Source organism: Vicugna pacos, chromosome 4 (genome assembly GCF_048564905.1).
Source record: "Vicugna pacos chromosome 4, VicPac4, whole genome shotgun sequence".
In the NCBI taxonomy this organism is placed as follows: domain Eukaryota; kingdom Metazoa; phylum Chordata; class Mammalia; order Artiodactyla; family Camelidae; genus Vicugna; species Vicugna pacos.
The window spans coordinates 2,063,498-2,086,077 of record NC_132990.1 but is presented as its reverse complement, the minus strand read 5'-3'; the positions used below and the strand labels follow the sequence as shown (position 1 = coordinate 2,086,077).

At 40.0% G+C, this 22,580-nt stretch overlaps 1 protein-coding gene across 5 annotated transcripts; it reads left to right on the top strand.

The window, feature by feature from the left end:
* The first annotated feature begins 110 nt into the window (after nucleotides 1–110).
* Nucleotides 111–22,328, top strand: NOL8 (nucleolar protein 8). 5 transcript variants are annotated; one of them, XM_072959094.1, is made up of 17 exons: nucleotides 111–132; nucleotides 1,453–1,618; nucleotides 2,184–2,246; nucleotides 3,630–3,708; nucleotides 5,339–5,474; nucleotides 5,979–6,049; nucleotides 7,811–9,680; nucleotides 10,863–10,976; nucleotides 11,461–11,583; nucleotides 11,816–11,906; nucleotides 14,439–14,577; nucleotides 15,227–15,304; nucleotides 17,628–17,899; nucleotides 19,553–19,679; nucleotides 20,253–20,323; nucleotides 20,897–20,976; nucleotides 21,876–22,328. In XM_072959094.1, exons 2-17 carry the CDS (start codon nucleotides 1,480–1,482, stop codon nucleotides 21,924–21,926), a joined length of 3,504 nt encoding a protein of 1,167 aa, XP_072815195.1. In that variant the 5' UTR covers nucleotides 111–132; nucleotides 1,453–1,479; the 3' UTR covers nucleotides 21,927–22,328. The 5 variants fall into 5 exon arrangements, with proteins under 5 accessions (XP_072815195.1, XP_072815197.1, XP_072815193.1 ...); XM_072959092.1 differs by lacking the exon at nucleotides 111–132 and adding an exon at nucleotides 145–365; XM_072959095.1 differs by lacking the exon at nucleotides 111–132 and adding an exon at nucleotides 776–862.
* The last annotated feature ends 252 nt before the right edge of the window (nucleotides 22,329–22,580 follow it).

Here is a 22,580-nt window from a genome sequence, read left to right as displayed (position 1 = left end):
TGGATCAACCAGGACGCTTACGTCACAGAAGAGGAGGTTCCGGGAACACGTGAAGGGTGAGTCTCTTTATTTTAATTCCCCTCTCACTTCCGCCGCCTTTTCCAGAAGAAGACAAGCGGATAACTCCCTCCAGTAAGAATTAAGAAATTTTACTTTGGGGTCATTTGCGAACGCTGAGGCAAGGTGATGGAGTCATCGCGGTCTCCCAGAAGACTGGGAATAAAGGGCACTGGGGACCTGAGTGTGGTAGTGGAACCTTAAGATGCCGGGTTGGAAATCGAGTCGGAAGGAAAAGAGACGACACTTGTTGGGACACGTGACTAGAAGTTAGGGCCGTAAGCGGCGCTCCGGTGGAAGACTAATCGGTGAGCGGTGGGTCTGGGGCATGGGTTGTGAGTGGGGCATTTGGCCTACCTTTTCCTTTCTCTTCTTTGATTTTTATCGGAGGAAGAAGGCTAGGGTGGGTAGGTTGGGGGCGGAGGAGGCTACCAGGAAGAAAGCCGCTGCTCACGCCCAGACCGGAAGCCATGCGCTGGGCTTCTGCGCGCTATTTTGGGGTCGTGCGTGGGAGGAGTCTGTCAGCTTTGGGGGAGGGGAAGGTTGGGAGCTGAGCGCCAGCCTGGTGATGAACGGGATTAGAGATCTCATGATGAGCATCAAATCTCAGTACCTCTGGAAGGGTTTTTGAGTCTCTTCTAACGCAACAACCTCCCTCGTATAGTGTTAAGAATTACAGGTTATGAAATTAGCTCTGGGTTAGTACTGGCTTCACCGCTAATTCTCTGAATGGTACTGGGAAAGTGACTTCACCTCTCCTGCTAATCTGAAACAAGATGCCTACAAACTACTTCGTATTACGCTGGTACATAGGGTTTAAAAAAAAAAGTCTGTATTAGCTGTGATATCAGTTGCTCCTTTTTTTTTTTCGCCTGAATTTGTTGTGACATAATATTGTAATTGCTGCATTTGCTTACTTCTCATGTGGCTGTGAGGAGATCCGGGATGGAGACCATTTTCATCCTTTAGTGTGTTAGCCTGCCTCATCCCATGTCTGTCAGCGTTTAAAGTGCATAAATGAGTGTATGAATGAATAAAGGAAAAGCATTTAGCAATGTGAATAAGTAAAATGAGGAGGAGTAGAGTATAATATTGTGAACATTTAAAGTGAAAGTACCCGCTTGTACGTGTGTGTGTGTGTGTGTCTGTGTGCAGAGCTGCTGTTCCAAAACGCACTCATGGAGAACGTGGAATTAGGACATGAACAGTCTGCAGGGATAAAATTTGAAAGCAATGCATAAGAAGTGAAACACAGGTACAGGCAACCAATTGGGCATAGAAGGTTCAGGGAAAGGAGTTGTGGGGGTTTTTGTTTGTTCGTTTGTTTTTTAAGATTTGAGAAGATTTAAGGGAAAGAACTCTTCTCTGTAAATAGAACATTATTTTTTCCTCCAGAACACACTTAGTGTCTGTCCAGCCTTGATGAAAGCCAACAAAGAAATAAAGCGCCTTTTTGTGGGTGGCCTTGGCCAAAGCATTTCTGAGGCAGACCTACAAAATCAATTCAGCAGATTTGGAGAAGTTTCTGATGTGGAGATCATCACTAGGAAAGATGACAAAGGTAAATTTATAGTTCTTCATGGCTAATTAAAGGCAAAAATAACTCAAGTCAAGTACCACAAAATAACAGAACCCCCAGAGATGAATGTTAGCCCTGAGCACTGAAAGTGATATGTTATTTCATTACGTGATACTGTTGTAGTAACCCCCCATCCCCACCTATGCCCTGGAGGTGTTATGTATGACCTGGAACTTCCCCAGAATTATGCTTCTGAAATTAAGAAAAAAAATTCTAAATTCTTAAACATCTGATTTCTGAAACATGTCGCTTTCAGTTTTCAGAGCTAAAATTCTAATATTCAGTAAGTATCCTGTTAAGTAGAATCACTTATCTATAATCAAAATGTTTCCTTAACTGGCTACATTTTCTCCTTACATATTTTCTTTTGGAATATTAGATAATCATACTTAGAAAATGCAATCTTTGTATCCAATGAAAAATAAACAAGGTTTTTCTTTGAAAGAATGTTTCTAAGAGCTCTTTTTAAAATTTTGTAATGTGATTGTTTTACATTGTTCTCTGGGTTAGAATTTAAATAAATTTCTTTTTCATTTTTTATTTTTAGGAAACCCACAGAAAGTCTTTGCATATATCAACATCAAAGTAGCAGAAGCAGACCTGAAAAAATGTAATGAGTATTTTCTGTATTATTTACCAGTTCATGTCACTGTGTAACTTGGAATAACTTTGATTCTAAATCTAAACAATCATCTTTAAGTCATCAAGAGAGACAATCAGAGTCAAGAGAATTACAGTATCCTACAGTTCAGGTTTAGATTCATCCCATAACGAATGACAAACATTAATACATTGCCAGTTAGTTTGCTCAAAAACAGGATTCTAAAATATTTTGGACAAGGGACTACATTTTAGTAGAAACTGCCAGTTGCACATATCCCACTGGGTATTATGCCATGCCTTCCTCTCCGGTGTGCTCTTTTCTCAGCAACTAATTCTTGTCATTAAATGCTGTTAGGAGAGGACTTTAGAGTATGCCCTTATAAGATCATATCCTTGAAATTGTGAGATCTCTATTGAAAAGTTTAGAAAAGCTAAGGGCAAACTGTGGCCTTCAATGACTAAAGAATGGGAGATAATTCATACTGTCACTGATGTAAGGCATTCTAGTTATTTGGAGGTTGAAAAGTCAAAGGACACTGAGAAAGAAACATGCTAATGGAGAAAAAGGGCCATTGGCCTTTTATAATTTCATTTACAGGAAAAATAATAAAAATGATTTGTTCAGTTAGAAAATAGATTTGACAGACATGTTGCAGTTAAGAACACATCAGTTCCACTGCATGACCTGGCAGTTTATTTACACTAGAAGACCCAGTAGGTTTATCTGATGTATGACCAAGAATTTGCTTGCTTCATACTATTGCATAGTATTACTGTGAAAATTAAATTGAGTAATACCTTTGTACTTAAGATAGTACCTACCACATAGAAATTTCTGTTAGTGGTGATTATTAAGGAAGCTGATGACAGATACTGAGAGAAATCAACTAATAGTACATAGTAGTTCAAGCATGGTTTCTTTGCTTGCAGCCAACATGTTTGCAGGTTACACAGGGATAGTTAATACGAGGTGACAAAATGAGGTGCTACGCAATTCCAGTATCCTCTGATTCACCCTAAGAAAATTACATTAATGTTTTACGCTTTTAGTATAGGAAATAACAGTGAAATGTTAAATAAATACCAGCCATTTGCTGGAGGTTCCTGACATCACTTTATAAACAAATGAAAAATTTTGCTTTATGATTTATATGTTTGCCTCATTCACATATTCCAGTTACACCGGAAGATAGGGAGTGTAAAGACACTCGTAAGTGGTCAAAATGAGAATGGGACCCAGGCCTTCTTTTTCTGGGTCTCATTTTTCTTTATTCTGTTTCCTCTGTGTCTTTGTGATAAATAGATTTTCTTGATACCAATTAGTAAAAGCACTTGCTGAAATATATTTTTGCATTGTCATGTACACGGGTACTAATTCTTTGTTTTATAGGTATGTCTGTTTTAAATAAAACAAAATGGAAAGGTGGAACGTTACAAATTCAGCTAGCAAAGGAAAGTTTTTTGCACAGGTAAGATTTGCTCTACATAGATTTAACCTAGTATTTTAATATTGTACATTTTGGTTTTATATATTCACTATTGATTTGAAACTTCCGAGTAATACATTACTGCAGTTTTAGCAAACCTATGCATTACAAGTAGAGCTAAAACCCTTCTCAGCTGTGACTCCCTATGACTCCAGACCCCACCAAAAAAGATGATGTAATACACTTGTATGCTTATATTTTAACCTATAAAAATATATACTTATTTCAGCTTTTTAAACACAACGTTTTATGATTCCCATTTCTTTGTAATGGCTGTTTAGTATTTCAGAAATTGACTGTGCCACAGTATAGTCGGTCATCTCCTACTGATGGACATTTAAACCATTTCCACTTCCTGTTGACACTAGGTGACGCTTGAGGATATCTCCTACATATGTGCAAGGGTTTTTGTGCTGTTTATGTCAGCAAAAGGAACGGCTGTATCATAGGGTTAGGCACGTTTAAATTTTAATAGACAATACCAAATTGCATATGTTGGCTGTAGACTGTTGATAGTGTTATACAAAAACATAAGGCTAATAGGAAATCCCTGTATTAATTATGCATGTGATTTAAGAACAAGACAATGTAAAAAACTATTAAAGCATGTTAAGATCCTAAAAGTTATTCTTAGGGAGAAAAGATTGTATGAATTTGGATGCTTTCAAAATAGACATTTGGATGTGAGGGCGATCTGGCTGCAACATCTGTCACCCCGTTGATCGCCATGGTTGATTCAGCTGATCTGGCTGGCTAGGCGGGTGTCCCCTTGCTCCCTCACCACTCCATGTGCGACCCTCCCAAAGCCGCGTGCTAGGTCGCTCAGTCGAAGAGGATGACCAGCCCTGATAGAGGAGGACCGTTCTTCTCGGTCGAGGGTACACGAGTAGCTGTGCTCCCCTGCTAGAACCTCCAAACAAGCTCTTAAAATAGGAGACATTTTAGGAATGTACAGATGGAGCGACCAAGAGAGGTTTAAGATTGTACTGAACTAGGGAAATGCCACAAGGAGAAATAAGATCTAAAACAAGTTTTGCGGGAGTGGTCTGGTGATACAGGTGAGAATTTGATTGATTGCCTCTGTGAGCAGGGCGGTGATAAGACTTTTTCATTCAGCAGCACTATGGTGCCTATTACATGCAGGAACTGGGGCCCCAGTCCTGAGCATGTAGAACGCACAGTGCTGCTACTTTGGGGTGTCTATGCAGGCATGCGGAAGAAGCATGAGTCTGACAGTAGCTCTGGAAGGTGGAATGTGAGGGAGACAGACCAGAGGCAACGAGGCCCGTGCTGATTGGTCAGCACCGTTGACCAGGCCTGAATAAGGTGGGAGAGTTTGAATTGGAAGCTTGATTATGGGAGCAGAAATAATCAAGACTTGGCAGATTAGGCTCTGCAAGACACCTCTCCCTCATAAGGAAAAAGGAAGGGATTAAGGGTAGGTTAAACACCAAAAGTGTGTAAGTTGAAAAGGAAACTACTGAGGGCCCCTAAATGATCTCTGTAATATTAAACAGCTTTATAACATCAAAACACAAAACAGAAGCACTGTCAGTAGTGTGGTTAGGTTATTTAAAATTAGCTCTTACTTATATTTTTCTCTTTGATACAGATTGGCCCAAGAGAGAGAAGAAGCAAAAGCAAAGAAAGAAAAGTCAACGACAGGCAGCACCAGCTTGTTAGAAAAGATGGGAGTGGTGGATTTCCACGTGAAAGCCGTGCCAGGGACAGAGGTGCCAGGGCACAAAGTGAGTCTCTTCTGAGTAGCCCGGGAACCAATTCCTGAGGCCACGTGACTGTGGGCAGCCTGTTTACAGCGGCTGCTTTTTTTCTCTTGCTTTGAAGCAGTTAACGTAGATAGTGCTTTATGGTCTTCAAAATGCATTTACAACTCTTGGGAAAATATCCTCCATTTTACAAAGAAATAACAACCCAAGTGGAGGCGGGTCTCCTAGGGGACACAGGTGGCCAGGAGTATAGGCAAGTCCCAAGTGTGCCCTTTTACTGGCTGCTATTTGTGTAGCATCTGCATGGTTTATATGGGATCAATAACTGCCATAATTTTCCTTCTTCCCTTTTTCTTTCCTCATAAGCTTTTCTGAGAACTCCTGTTTCATTTTCAGAAAACTAAACCAGCAAAAACCACTGTCCACTATGAGTTCAGTTTTTCAAAAAGTTGTATTTATACAGTGTGTTTAATCTTTTCCATTTGTGATATGTATGGTAAATACATTCCTTTTTTTTTCTTTTAGAATTGGGTTGTGAGTAAATTTGGAAGAGTCTTACCTGTCCTTCACCTAAAGAATCAACAGAAGCGTAAAATATCCTTAGCAGTTGGCCTTCCTGAGAAACTGTATTCATCATAGTGATGGATACTTGCAAAAATTTACTTCATGCCTTTCAAATTTCATTGCCTCTGAGTAAATCTTTAGATGTTTGTGTAACCGTTTTTATGTTTTCAATTTCTAGGCAAGGTAAGACCTACCTACCTACATGTATGAAACAGAAAATAAGGGGAGAGTGTAATGAGGTTTTATACAAGTAAGCGGTGCAAATGATGATTGTTAAGGAAGCACTTTCACGTATTAATTTATATGTCCTTCCTCTCATTTGACATGGACTCAAAGCCATTACAAAGGAGCCAAAGAAGGTCAGGGGAACATAGCACAATCATTAAAGAAGGCTTTACAGGAAGTAGAAGGGGTTTCACATTAACAGAAAAGAGAGGAAGGAGTCCAAGAGAGAGGAAAACAGTAGGCAGAAGTGTATAGACAGGCAGGAGAATGGGGATGGAGAAGGAGTATGGAACCCAGGATGAGCAAGCTCAAATGCCTGTTCCCCGGAGGAAACGAGCTCAGATTGCCTAAGACCTTGAATTCTTAGCGTCATGGACTTCTGGGCAGGGCGTGTGTTTTGTGTTCTTTTAGCTCTAACCCTGTGTGTCAGGGAAGCAGAAGCAATTTTAGGTATTTCAGGGAGGGGGAGTGTAATACATGCAGTAGGTTTAAAAAGTGCTGCAGGAGTGAGAAGCTGACCGTCAGGTGGTCCAGAGATTAATAACTGCAGCAAACCTCTACCACCCTGGGGCAAGAGAAGCAGAGAGGTGTACCCTCATTGTTCACGGTTACTATGTCTCCAAGGCGCCTGTAGCCCTGGCCTCAGCTGCTGGTTCTCCTGTCCCTGCCAGTGGCACTAAAGTCAGGGAACTATTTATTCCTCTTCACCTTCCAGCTTCCCACCAATGGCACCACTGACAACAGAGAGGAGGATTTTGAAGGATAGTGTGAAGCCGAGAGAACATAGGCACTGTTTGGCAGCACCTCGCATATAATTGGCATGTATTCAGTAGTTACTAAATGTACAGAGGGCTTCTTAGGACTGACACTTTAAAGCAACTTATGCTTGCCTATTCATATGTTTTAGGAAAACAGCAAACGCCTGCTGTCATTTTAGCACACTGACATTAAGATAGTATCTGTCTGGACAATTGCAGCAATAAAACAGACCTGGTAAAAAATTATGAGCCGTCTAGTAAAGACCTGCAAAACGCTTCACAGAGAGTGAGTAAAATGTGAAATGGATGCTACTGAGCTAGGAGAATTAGCCTAGGATGAGCCAGTATTGAGAAGGCAGGAATGGCCAGAAAAGTCTGTGAATCTTTGAGTCTCAAGTTTGAGATACCAACACGCAGTGTCTGGCTGTGCCCCCTCTAGGTTCCCCTCTGTACTCTGCTTTATGATATTAGCTCAGGGGGTAGATTTCTCAGACTTATATATGAGCCTTGTGACCTCAGTACCTAGGATATAATCTGAATCGGTTTGCTGTGATATACACACACAGCCCAAGCAATTTCTGCCAATTAATAGTGATGGTGCTTGGTTTTCACTCTGGACATGCCCTAGAAAGCTCAGTTCCAAGGACCCTGAGTCACCTAATGAAGTCCTTCTTTTGTCTGATAGGAAACCCAGGGTAAGATGAGTCAGAGTCTTGCTTGAGATTAAACAGTATTCTTTTTGCTTCACCAGATTGATAGGTTTTTCTAAAACCTAGTGCCTTTGTTTTGTTCCTTGACTATTGGTGACATCATAAAGTATGATCCATCAAAGTACTGCCACAACTTAAAGAAGGTAGGGGAGGATTTCACCAATGCCATCCCTATATCCAACCTCACTTGGGAATTGGAAGGAGGGAATGATCCTATGAGTAAGAAACGGCGAGGAGAATTCTCTGACTTCCACAGCCCTCCCAAGAAGACAGCAAAAGTGCAGAAGAATGAGGGCCCCACTGCACCTCTGGCTACGAGACCAAAACCCAGTGGGGTAACGGAGAGTCCGCACTTACCAAAGCAGCGGGCTGCACAGAAAACACCTCGTGATCCCATCGCTCTTAAATTACCCCGTGTACCTGATTCTCGTAGTCCAAAACTTAAAAATGTATTCTTTCAGACTTCCAGCTTGGAAACTGCCAAGAACAGAAATAGCATGTCTGATGATGATATTGATTCTGAAGATGAATTAAGACTAATGATCGCAAGAGAGGAAAACTTAGAGAAAACTGCATGGTCCTCGGTAAATGAATCTGAAAATGATCCCTTTGAAGTTGTAAGGGATGATTTTAAATCAGACTTTCACAGATTTCATACTGCAAGAGGTGTAGGTATCAAAAATAAGGTCTCTTGCCTTGATAGTGAAGATAATGTGGGAAATGATTGTGACTCTGATTCAGGAGATACAGATGAAATCATCGCAATGAAAAAAAATGCTAATGAGGTCAGAAACAGTATAGACTTGTCACAAATGGAAAAGTCTGTACACAAGGAAACTTCCTTGAAAAATAGAAAAATATGTGATCTTTCTGAGAATTGTGTTAAAGTACAAAAAGGAAAAAATGAGGTAGAGATAGCCGTCAGTCACAGAGTTAAGTCTCCTAGTTGTAAATCTCTGGCTGACTCCAGGAGCAGTGGAGATGCTGATTCTGTATCAGAATCAATTCAGTCTGAAGGAGATACGGAATATAACACCATGATGAAAAACTGTCTCCGTGTGAATCTCACCTTAGCTGATTTGGAACAGTTGGCTGGCAGTAACCAGGAGGCTCCAAAGGAAGATACTGAGAGCAGTGGTCAGGAAGCCCCTGCCAAGTGTGACAAGGCCTCCAACAGCCACAGGACTCCAGGTGGCCACCGCAAAGGCCGACAGTGTATTCATCCTGAGGAGATTGTGGCTTCCCTTTTAGAAGGAAAAGAGGACACTCACGGAAAACAGAAACCAAAGGAAAACAATTTAAAGCCAAAATTCCAGGCTTTCAAGGGAGTGGGCTGTCTCTATGGAAAGGAATCGGTAAAACAATCCTCAAAAGAGGATGTTGCCTATAACAATGTTAATAACGACCATAATTCCTTGAAACTTGAGGATCCCAGGAGCATGTCCATGGAAAAATGTTCCCCATTTGCTAATGGCTCATCAAGCGAACTGACTCATTTCCAACATGGAAAGAAGGCAAATAACTCAAAGCAAATCCAGCCTCGAAAGAGGCAGTCTACTTTTGAGAGCCAGGGTCACAGGGTGGTATCCCCTAGCAGTTCAGAAGAGGGAAGTAGAAATTCTAGTCTGTTGCTACAAAAGGGTAAGAAATCTTTAAGTCTTGCTGCCAAGACTCCCAGGAGAAGCTCTGATGAAGGCTGTTGCCACAGGACTGGAAAGTCAGGAGAGGACTCTGAAAAGAGGCCTGATCTGAGCATCCCCAAGGCCCCTGAGAAATCAGCAGGGGTCTCCTCCAGGAGAGACACTCGGGGAAGCAAAACTGACTTCCCACTTTCTGTTACTAGTTCATCAGATGTTAGTGCTAAGGATAAGCATGCTGAAGATAATCAGAAGCGTTTGGCAGCCTTAGAAGCAAGGCAGAAAGCAAAAGAAGTACAAAAGAAGCTGGTTCATAACGCTCTGGCAAACTTGGTGAGTATGTTTTCTATCTGGATTTAGCAAGAACTCTATCCAAGTCCAACCTTTCCTTCCCACAAAGGTAGGCATGCCCTTTAGAGCTGAGTGTGTGTGTTTTGTGTCCTTGGAGCTTTAGTATATACCCCAAAGGATATCCCTTCAGGAGTTCTAAGTGATGTAGTTAAGTGACAATGTGTCCTGATAAATCTGAATTTGCATATAAATCGCTTGTCAAGTGGAGAGAAGTATGGAAGGTGGGAAGGGGGCTTCCTCAGCTGAACTGAGTCTAGTGTGAAAGGAGCAGTGGGAATTGGTCTGGCAAAGATAAAAAGATAGGAAGAGAGAGGAAAGGCATTTCAGGATAAGGAAGCAGTTTGTACAAAAGTCAGTGTTTACAATCAGTGTGACCAAATGTGTACAGTACAAGAGGGTGAGAATGAGAGGAGAGAAATAAGTAGGGGTGGGTTGTGAAGAGGCTACAAGGGTTGGACTTTACTCTTAAGGCTATGAAAAGACTAAAGAACTTGAAGCAAGGCGGGGGGGGAGGGTATAGCTCAAGTGGTAGAGCACATGCTTAGCGTGCATGAGGTACTGGGAGGTCCTCTAAAAATAAAGAAAGAAATAAACCTAATTACCTTCCCCAACAACAACAGCAACAAAAAGAACTTGAAGCAAGGGAATGAAGACTAGTTGTGTATATATTGAAACGGCCAATTAGAGCTCACAGGCCATCTAACCTGTTTTGGTAGAGCCGCCAAGCTAAGAATGGTTTTCACATCTTTAAAGGGTTTAAAAAAGAAGAAGAATACAGAACCAAAACCATATGTGACCTACAAAACCTAAAATATCTCCTGTGGCCCTTGACAGAAAAAGTTTGCCAATTTCGATTTGGGAAAGATTGTTCAGGACATGATGAGAACAACAAATCAAATGAGACAAATATGAGGACAGGGACAGGACAGCCTTTGGGACATCTTGAGCCAGAACCAAGGCACTGACAATGGCAGCATATTTTTAAAATACCAGGAAGGTTCACCTGATGGGACTTGGTGATAAACTGGATATGGAGAGAAAGAGAAGTCATAAATCCCTTTGGGATGGCAGCATTTTGTTAGATGAGAAGATAGGAGGGGAGGTAGATTCTGCAGGGGAAAGGGGTGAGGTCTTAAGGTGTAATGCGTTTGATGACCATTCTAGGATGGTCATCCGGAAGACAAGCCAACGCACATCATCTTTGGTTCCAACAGTGAAAGCGAAGCAGAGGAGACATCCACTCAGGAGCACAGCCATGCAGGAGAGGAAGCAGTGAAAGTAAGATATTTGGGTTGCCCGTGTGGGCATTCCTCTACTTTGGCAGATCTGTTTCTGACATACTGCATACCAAGACCTGCATGCAGCTGCTGGGCTTATCATAAAATCCTCTGGGGACCACAGGGCTCCCCAGACCACCACACATGGAGACAACAGGGGCCTTAAAAATTTTCTCCCTCATGAGTCTATCCTCCACATAGCCTGCAAAGTGACATCAATGTTAGCAAAACCCTGCCGAAAATGCCCTCACAGATAACAGTTTCCTCAATCCAGGCTGCACTGAGAGCCTTTGAATTTAGTTTCCTGAGAAGCAAGGTGGAAATCACTGAATCGGGAGTTTCCATTCTAACTACCATCCACTCTTTCCTGGGAGCTGCACCCGGGTTGCTGTTTCTTAAATGTGAGCAGAAAGATTACATAATGAAGGAGATAGCGATTGTTTTGGTTGTTAATAAATGTTTCTGTCTCTTAATCTGTGTAACAGGAGTCCATGGGAAGAGCATCTGGGAAGCTGTTTGACAGCAGTGATGATGAGGAATCTGTTTCTGAAGATGACAGTAACAGGTTCAGAATTAAACCTCAGTTTGAGGGCAAAGCTGGACAGAAGGTGAGTGAAAACTGAAAATAGTAAGTGGAGGCAGACCTTGACCCACAGTCCGGTGTTTCGGTATTTATTTTGAGAGTGAGTCCTCTGTCATCCTCTCTGGTTCATGGGTAGGTGAGGTTATGCAAATATTAATGAAATGAATTTCAGGGCATGGAGGTATCCTTGGAGGGTCTTGTTTATAAGTGATTTCTTAGGAACGTGGCTGTCAATTGCTTATGTGCTTTATCTGTAGCTCATGGATTTGCAGTCTCACTTTGGCACTGATGACAGATTTCGCATGGACTCTCGATTTCTGGAAAGTGACAGTGAAGAGGAACAGGAAGGTAAATGCCTCATTGTCCAAACAGTCCTGATGTCAGAGCTGGGGGACCCTGAGAAGTCATCTTGTCTTAGTGCCGTCACTTAGCACACGGAGAAACTGTACCCGGAGACACTGACTTCTAGAGCTTGTAATCCAGTAGGTAGCTTACCCAATAGACCTTGAGTTTGTTTGTACATATTAATTTATTTAGAAATTTTTAATTACTTGAAGCTGCCAGAAAAGACAGGAATAGGGAGCATCCACCAGAGATACTGTCTTCCTTCATCCTGTCCCTGGCATGAGAGCGGAGGCAAGAACCCTACCTGACCATAGATCAGCCGGTCCCGGCGAGGCTGTGGGGGCAGTGACATCACAGCTGGCTCACTAAAAGGAAGTGTGTTCATCTTGCCTCGGATGTGTGTGCCGGGTGCGAGTTTTTAAAAGTAATGTACCATTTAATGCAGCTCTATTTGAATTCATCCTTATTTGAATATATCTAACAGCAATGATGCTATCAGAAGCATCCTGGTTCAGCCCTTTTACTTCTCATAGTGTTTTTCACAGCAGTGGTTCCAGACTTTCTCTACAAGACCCTCTGCTTTTATCCTTTGCAAACGACCTTACCTCCTACTTAACCAAGAAGGTGGCCACCTCAAGTGAGCTCCCTGCTTTCCTTTCCAATCTCAGAACTTCTCTGTCTGAGTTAGTTAATCTAATCTGCATCTTGAAATGAATCTAACTTAGAAGCAGGTGGCTTTTTTTGAAAATACTATCTCTGGATGTGATGCTCTCCATTGTTTGAGGTGATCATTACGCATTGCATTTCTGGAAACCAGTGTTCAGAGAGTCAGTCCTCCAGGATCCACAGTAACTTACGTCTCACTCAGAATTCCATGCTGAGAACAGGAATGGACAGCCTAGAAGCTTATATAGAGGGGTTACTTTCTAACCTCTGCCACCTCTATCTGTCTCTTTACCACTCTTTTCATATGTATTCCCTCAAAGTTGTGAGGACCCACAGTGACACCTTCTCGAGCTTCACCCTCTCCTGCCTGCCTGTAACATTTGTCAATGTTGATCACCCTTCTTGGAATGTTCTCTTCCCTTTGCTTCCGTTGCACTATAACTTCCTTGATTTCTTCTTAATTCTTGCTTCCTAATTTTCCCTTTGCCTCAAGGTTCAGTGAGTCCCTGTGGCTTTAGCCTTCTCTTCTACATGAGTGTTTTCCAAATCTGGGTCATCTTTGCTCCTGAGTGTTCTGCTGAGCTCCCTGCTACTCTTTACTCAATGCCTGGTGGGTATTTCTCACAGGAGCTCTGAGCCTGTCTGAAAACTCAGCAAGTCCCAAACAGAATTAACTCTTTCTCAGCCACTCTGGACCCTTCTGTTTCTGTTGATGGCACTTCCATTCTTAGGGCAGTCAGACATAGAACCTTTATCTTTTGTTTCTTTCCTTCCCAACTTTTGAGGCTGAATTTTTTGTGAATTGCACAAAGTCTTCCCTGCAAATAAACCAGCCTACAAATACCTTGATCCCTTTCTAATCATGTCCTACTTCCTAATGGTCAGTAAAATTAGGGTAAAGTTGAAATTGCCATTTTTTGAAGTCAAAAGTTGTTGAAAATTAGCAATTTCATATAATTTAACCCAATGCAATACAAACTCTTTGCACTTTATTATTTCAATGTATGTGTTCATTTGTTTCCTAGCCTGGCCTCCCACCTCTTTTATCTTTCCTACCTTAGATTCCACCTGGTTTGTAAAGCATTTCTTGATCCAGTTGAACATAATCTCTACTTCTTTTGAACCCTTAGAAACTTCTGGGTAATCTTTATAGAGAACTTAGTCAAATCAGCATTTTATTCTAGTTTCTGTTACTTGGTGGTTTGTATCCTGCAGTAAGTTGAAAAGATCTTTAAGGCTTAGGCTTCTTTTGTATTTCTGTCTATAATTCAAACTAGCAGTTTAACTTTGTTCTCTGATACTTGTCTGTTCCTAGTAGTTAAGGAGATCGGCTTATAGGGTCCCACGATACCCTGTGTCTAAGCTCTCTTCCTTGCAGTATTTATTACTGAATCTAAGGGCTAAAGCAACTGTCTGATAACATCATATTAATACTCAGTAAAATTGCAACCTTTCACTCTCTTCCATTTTTAGATTTACATGTAATTTAGAATTATTTAGATTAATTTTTAGAAAATTTTTTAAAAATCAAAGAATCTGTAATTCCTTTAGTTTTGTACTTCATATCTTGCTGTTACATTTGTCAATCTCTACTGTAAAAACTTTCAGACTTGCCACTGAAAGCCATTAAATTCAGATTTCATTTTCATAATTACAAACAGAAGTGGGAATTTTGTTGACTGGTCATGTGGTTTCTGGATTCACCATGACACTGGGGATCTTAGGGAGAGGGAGGTAGGCAAAACAAGGTTTAACTTTTTTTCCTAGCTTCTTGTGCTTTGCACATGTTTAGGTGCTTGATAAATATCTGACGATCAAGGCTTGTCAAGTTACGTTTGCCAAGAGATTAATTATCTTTTTCCCTCGAAGAAATAAATGAGAAGAAAACTGCTGAGGAAGAAGAGCTCGCTGCAGAAAAACAGAAAGCCCTGAATGTTGTGCAGAGTGTTTTGCACGACAACTTAATTAGTTCTACAAGCAAAGGATCGGTAGCTGCTAAGAAATTTAAGTATGGCTTCTGTTTCTTCCCATTCCACCATATTTTCCTTTGCCACAAAACTAGGCCATTTTAAACTTTCCGGGGCAAGCAGTTAGCAGTATGTATTAGACCCTTAAAATTATTCTTCCCTTTGACCTGGTGACTCACTTTAAGAAGCTAATCTTAACTTATTTCTATATTTATTATTAGTGAAACAATTAAACAGCTATTTAAATATTAATAAATGTAACTACTAGGGAAACTTGCAAACATATAATTTAGAGAGACTAGTGTAATGAAACCTCTGTACACCATCGCCCAGCGTCTCCAGTCACCAGCGTGTGACCAGCTTTCTCTTCTCTACCTTCATTCACTTCCCTGTACTTTCCCCACTGAAATGTATTTTGCAGATTCACCAATTGTATATTATTTTACCTATATATTTTAGTATATTTAAAATAGTATTAAAATTTTTTAAAGATTTGGGAAATTCAAAACTAGATAATTTAAAGTAGGATTGCTTTTAAGGAACTTCTAATACACTTCCTTGATATTATATGACTTTCTCTTGCTCAAAAAGTGGAATTGCCCTGGTATTGAATTATAATTCGCTATTAGTTTTTTGCCTTAATGTTCTGATTTCTCTCTTCCAACTTATCATTCTCCTTTTTTTACATAGGGATATCATACGTTACGATCCAACGAGGCATGACCATGCCTCTTATGAAAGAAAGGGAGATGATAAATCGAAAGAAAGGTAAGATAGGCTACTACTTTTCATAGCAGGTTCATATGAATTAATCTCATTTCAGACAGTGAGAAAAGTAGACAGTAACCAATATTACATCCATTGCTTCCCCACTGTATTTACAACAGGGAGGGGGGAAAGTTAGAGAGGAATTCTTGATGTGGTAGAGAGAGTCTTACTTTTGACAAAGGAATCTCATGCATGTAAAATGATCATTTGTGCCTCTAGTATGGTGATCATATGCCCTTTAGTACGGTGTCTCCTACTTATTTTAGTGTTCTGTGGCTGCTGTAACAAATTACCATAAACTTGGTGGCTCAAAACCACAAAAATTATTTTCTCACCATTCTGGAGGCTAGGAGTCTGAAATCCATCTTATTGGAAGAGCTGTATTCCCTCTGAAGGTTCAGGAGAAAAAGAAGTTTGTTTTAAAAAGGACCAAAGTATAAGTAATATGTATACATTTCTTGTAATGTAGAATTCTTGTATGTTATTTCAGATAATCCACATTGAACAGTGGGGATATTTTGTATAATATATTGGATTTGTTTTTATTTATATCTAAGGTATGTTAGTTATCTTGCTGCATAACAAATTATCTAAAACTTAGCATCTGAAAACCAGAAACATTTATTATCTTGAAGTTTCTGTGAGTCAAGAATTGGGGAGCATCGCTGTGTGATTCTGGGTAGCATGTCTCAAGAGGTTGCAGTCAAAATGTTGCCTGGGACTTCAGTCTCCGAAGGCATGGCTGAGCCTGGATGATCTGCTTCCAAGATGGCGCGCTCACGTTGGCCAGTCCCACACCTTGTTGGCTTCTCCATTAGGCTGCTCCTCGGGCTTTTGCTAACACTCTCCTTGCTGACCTTCCAACTTCTGCCCATTGCCGGGGCTCTGAAGCCACTCCTACATCTCGGGCTTTTTACAACAGCACTGCACTTCTAGGTAGCAAAATATTTATCAGTTAGGTATTACTGTGTAAAAAATTGCCCCAAAACTCAGAACATGAAATCTTAAATATTTATTAGGTCCCAGTTTCTGTGGGTTAGGAATTTGGGAGCACTTCACCAGGTAGTTCTGCTCAAGGGCTCTCAAAAACTTGCAGCCAAGATGTCCCTAGGGCACCAAGCTCTGAGAGCTTGTGATCTGCTTGCAAGATGGCTCACACATTTGGCTGTTGGCAGGAAGCCTCAGTTTCTTGCCTTGTTGGCCACACCAGCTCTTGTTTGGCTGCTTGAGTGCCCTTACAACGTGGCGTCCAGCTTCTCCCCAAGCCAGTGATCCAGAAGCAGGAGAGAGCGAGGAAAATGCCACAGTGCATTCTATGACCCTAGTCTCAATAGTCATATGCTGTCACACCTGCCTTATTCTGTTCCTTAAGAGAGGTCATTAAGTATTAAGTACAGCCCACACTCAAGGAATGATGGGATTAATTTCCACCTCTCAAAGAAAGAAGTATCAAAGGACCTTTGGACCACTGTTTAAACCACTAGATTGTGGTTCAGTGATAATCACTTGGAACTATCTGAAAAATATCATGTTTTATAGAGTTCTGTTTCATGGGAGGTATATCTGCCTTAAATTCTAGCCACTTTGGTTTACTTAGTGAAGTATTGTTTCTCTCTCTGAGGTAGTTTCCACCAATAAGAAGATCATTTCGTACATTATTATTTTAGGTAATAAACAGAGTATTTGGACCAATAAATAGAGTAGACTGTAATAGAAAAAGGGATCTTAATCATTTATTGGCTAAAAATACAATATTGGAGACTGCCATGTAACTCTTGATCCAAAATCAAAGAGAAAACCATATTCCTACATATAGAGCAGGTTGATGATAACAGGATAATTTCATTCCAAAACAAACTAAACTTAGCACCTTTATAATGCATTTCTAAAACAGAATTATGACTAAGTCTTTAAAGCCAGTTTCATACAATTCACAGAATTTTAGAAACTAGAAAGGTCTTACAAGTCATTTGGTTTAACACATTTCATTTTGCAAATGAGGACACTGAGGCCCATTGCGGTTAAGTGATTTTCTTATTCAAAGCTAGCATTCTAGGTGTAATTTCTGAAATGCAGTTCAGAGGATAAGAGGAGAATATGATGTGTTTAATCAAGTACTTGGAGCTGTTTGAAACAGTTTTGTCTATAAAAAGCTTTTTGGTCAAGATCCTGCCTTCTGAGTTTTATATTTTACATATGGATCCTCTTGGTTGTTGAAAAGATGGGATTAAAGTTATCCAAGGTGTTTTTCTTTCCTGAGTTCTAGAAATTTTCCAAAAATTAACTTTTTGTGATGCACCTGTCTCTATATATGTCAATGCAGTAAAGCAAAGCGAAAGAAGAAAAGGGAGGAAGCTGAGAAGCTACCTGAGGTGTCTAAAGAAATGTACTATAACATTGCTACGGATTTAAAACAAATATTCCAAACTACGAAAGATGCCAGTGAAAAGAAAGACAACAGGCCTTGGAATGAGGACTCTGATGGAGAGAAAGCCGAGGAATTCCAGGACCCTGCAGCTCCGATGACTGGGGATGAACAGCCCAGCGGGTTCACATTCTCCTTTTTTGATTCAGATGCTAAAGATGTAAAGGAAGGTACTTTTTTTTTTTTAATTTTTTTTATTTCAAGCAGTTTGAACGTAATGGATTAAGTCCACTGTAAGTGTAATAATTTAACATTAGCTGAAAAAAGGATTCTTTGTTCCAGCTAGATAAACAGTATTATAGTATTATATGGCCTTAAATGTAATGTGCGTGGAGCTGTGTTTAACATAGCAAGAGATTGTTCTTGCGTTTAAGGAAGCAAACTTCTACATAGTTGCCACATGAAGGGAAGCCATACAATAATGTGCAGCACCCCTTCTTCTGTTAAGTAGACGTAGTCCTGAAGAAGTAAAGAAGTCGTATTTAAATAGCTTTGTGTCTTAGACGCAGTTGGAGGAGCCATGACTTCAGGAAAGCCAGTGCTATATGGTAGGGGAAAGGGAGAAATAGGTAACCCTGGCCCTATACAAATACGCTATGTCATCAGTATACCAGTTGTTTCAAATGTTATCCTTGGAGATATGCCAGAACCTTAAGAAAAGTGTCGGCCCCAGTATTTACAATTTTGCATTCCATTCTAGGAGGTTCACCTCCAAGTCCTCCATAGTCCAAAAGTGGAAAAAAAACCAAAAACAAAAACCAAAAAACCTAGGAGAAGAGTATAGCTTAAGTGGTAGAGTGCATGCTTACCATGCATGAACTCCTGGGTTCAATCCCCAGTACCTTCAGTAAAACAAACAAACAAACAAACAAACAAACAAAAAAAAGCTGTTTCTTAGGAAGTTGCTCCTCACCTAGTGTTTAAGATGGAAGTGAGCTTTTCTGGACGTTCAGGTAAAAAGCAGAATATACCTATACAGAAAAATACATGCACACCTAGCTACTGCAGTAAGTTCTAGTTTTTGAAGATCAGCATTTAAAACAGTATCTGTGTGTTTAGCAGGTAAGTATTAAACACCAGCTTTGTGGTGCTCCAAAAGGAGGTACAGCCGTCTAGTAGTTTTCCCACATTTCTCTAAGTATGTCACAATACATCATGTGCTCTGTTTATTTCCTTGCCTGTGTTGTCCATTTGAGCACCATGGTCAGCCCTAAACTGTTAAGGGGAGTTGGTGTGATACAGATACTGCCTTTCATTCTTCTAACTTTTAGAGCCAAGTGTGAGAAATTGGCCTTGAAGTGAGCACTAAGACACGTCAGCAACCTGGGAGATTTCCTTTAGGCACTTGGGAAATTTTGAGGATTTGAGAGGTGATCATCCACATCTTACAGCAGCAGCTTTTTCAGCAGTTCAGAGAGAGGTTTTGGGAACTGGAAATGTAAAGATACGTTCCTTTCCTCATTTGTGAATGAGCAGGAGGGCAGCCTGGTTTCACTGCATCACGTTCTAGTTTAGGCTCCTCATGCTAGCACAGGTGCCGTGCTTATTTTGTTTTTTCTTTTAAATTGTGTTGCTCATTTATAAACCTTTATTAGTTTTTGTATCTTTTTATAGCATTACTATATTCCTTATCAGATCATTGCCAAAAATAGCATCTCTCAATGTTTGAAAAATCTAAAAAGATACTACATATTTTGAATAATTAAAATATTCAGAATTTAGAAATACGACATGTGTGTGGTAAAAGTAATCAAATGAGTGTGTTCAGGCATAGCTTGAATTAGGTTACAATTCTGTCATCTTTTATTGTCATGATGACATAGAGACTTACAGAGTTGAGACCGTGAAACCTGGAAAGATTGCCTGGCAGGGAGACCCTCGTTTCCAAGACAGCAGTTCAGAAGAAGAAGATGATACTGAAGAAACAGATGACAAAAAGCCCAGCCCCGAGTAAGTAATGTGTTTCTGTACAGGTATATTTCATAATTTGTAAAATCTGAGTTAGACATGGTTTAGAAATGTTATCGAAGTATCTAAGCTTAGCTTCTCAAGACAACTTAATTTTCTTCTTTCATATCCTTCAGAGAGTTCTGTAACCTTTTTGTAATTGGGACCATATTTCCTTTTCCCTGAGATTTGGATAGCACTGGGTGGGGGGTGTGATGTGCACAAGGAAGGCAGCCTGACACTGAAGTCCCTGGTCTGGAAAGAGGGTGCTGCAGCTGAGAATTTCCATAGGAAACACTGGCAAGCTGGGTAGCCATGGCGGGGTGAGCATATCAATAGGGAAACGTAAGGAAGATGGGGTTTGTCCTTAAACAAGTCTTTGTTACCAAAACTTTAGGTAGAAGAGAAGAATATTCAATAGAAAAAGGGTGGTGTCATTTTAACTCAGGGGAAAAAAAGAGCAAAGCACCAAGCACATGTATGTAAGAAATAGTTCACTTATATTTACAGTGTAAACATTTATTGTTAAATACTGAAATTAAGCAACCAGTTCTCTCTCTCTTTCTTTCACTTCAGAGAAGTATCTTCACCTGAGAAACAGACCACTAGATTTTTCTTTTTCTCTAAGAATGATGAGAGACTTCATGGTAAGTCAGCATTTGGCTGAATGGTATAGGACAGATAATGGTGCACCTCTCGCTGCGGTGCTTTCTGATACAGTAACATGCACCCAAGTAAGAGCCGATGGGGAAGACTCTGATCCTTCGCGGCGTCACGTGCCGTGGCCCCCTCGTCAGATGCATGTCGGCTTGTAAAGCACTGGAGGACTGAAAGCTCTCACTCACCCCCTCCCTCATTTGTTCGCTGTCAGTCAGCAAGGGCTGGTTTTGTTCTGGGGACCTACTATGCTAGACAGACAGAATTCCTAAGTTTTTAGTACCTTTCTAAAAAGTTCACTTGAAAACTCTGAGGCTGTTGATGAATCCTGAGCCTAACACAAACAGAAGCCAAGTTACATCATAGTAAATGGTTTATAAACAGTAAAATCCTAGCAGATCTACATTTTCATTTTGTAAAGAAAACAGAATGTATTTTTGAAAATTAGCATAGATTGGGGAAAATGGTCTTAACTAGAATTGAAGACCTTGATAATGCCTCAGAATAGTGTCTGGTTTTGGTATTAATGTGCTGCCTCGTCCTTCTTTATTTACCCCTGCTAGGTTCTGACTTATTCTGGAGGGGAGTGGGAAGTAATGTTAGCAGGAGTTCCTGGGAGGCCAGAACAAATAACTTGCGTATGGTGAGTAGTTGTAGCTCCATATTGTTTATGTCCTAAAATAGATACAGTGTTTTCTTTGTAATGTTTGCCTGGTACAAGAGTAACAGGAAGGTATGAAACTTGAGATGGAAAGGATGACAACTGAGAACCTGATTTAAATGCTCAGAATTAAGCATTTGCTGGAAGGGAAGTTAGAAGTTGTGTAATTCATGGATGGACCTAGAGATGATCATCCCAAGTGTGGTAAGTCAGACAGAGAAAGACAGATATCTTATGGTATCACTTACGTGAAATCTAAAAAAATGACACAAATGAACTTATTTACAGAATATAAACAGACTCACAGACATAGAAAACAAATTCATACTTACCAAAGGTGAAAGGCATGAGAGGGATAAATTAAAAGTTTGGGATTAGCAGATACAAACTATTATATATAAAATAGATAAGCAATAGGGTCCTACTATACAGATTAATATATATTCAATAGCTTGTAATAACCTATAGTGAAAAAGAATATATATATATAAAACTTAATGACATGCTATACATGAGAAACTAACATAACATTATAAATCAACTATACTTCATTTGAAAAAAAAAAAAGGGAGTTGTTCGATTCAAGCCACACATGGTGCGGTAAAGAGACTGGAGGGTGACCCCATTGAGTGACAGGTCCAAATTCCAGGCCATGTTCATTGAGTAACAGAAAATCATGAGATTTCTGAAAGACTGAATTAGTTTCCATGGTAAACAAAGCCAAAAGTTTGAGTATTTCCTGTATATTCCAAGTGAGCACTTCCAGAATGGTTTCTACAACCATGACACTGAATAACTTAAATTTTACTTTATAGTTACTGAACACCTTGAAAATTATTTACATTTATTTTTAACAAAGGCTTTTGATTTTGTTTTTCTAGGATTGTCGGAAGAAACATAAAGATGCCAAGAGGAGAGTGAAACCAAAATAATAAACGTCATTATTAGTTTTGATACTGAATGTGAACAAGGCTCACCTGTGGAAATAGGGGTGATCTGGAAGACAATTTTAGCTGAAAGAGGAATTCAGAGTGAAGGAATATTCAAAATTTGGTGGATATCATTCTGGTTGCTTTCTTTTTCTGTAGATTTCCTCTGTATTTCTTAATTCAAAAAATTAATGTGAACTTTTTTTAGTGAAACACAAGATTATATACTGTATATGTAAATTACATACTTTTTGTATATGATCTCTTTGCCCTCCACCTTGATAACTAAATGGGCATCTTCTGACACAAGGTTTATATAAAGCCTTTTAAAGTATATGGGTCAGAGCACTTACATTTTCCAAGTTATGTTTCATGTGAATTATACTTGAAATATTTCTGATTGTATCAAGTGCACGGTACCTTCATTTTGTGGTTTTTGTTTGAGGTTGGATATTAGTCAACCTTGAATTCTATACTAGTGTCCTAATGAATAAGCTAACTGAAATGCAAGACATTTAACACCAACATCATGGGAGAGTTCTGTGAGGGCCAGAAGAGGATGTCAAATACAGAATTTCCCTGTCCTTGGCCTCCAGGAATTGACAGAGGCAGCCCACCAGTCACCAAAATTCTTCTTAGACCAGAGGCTTTTGAAAA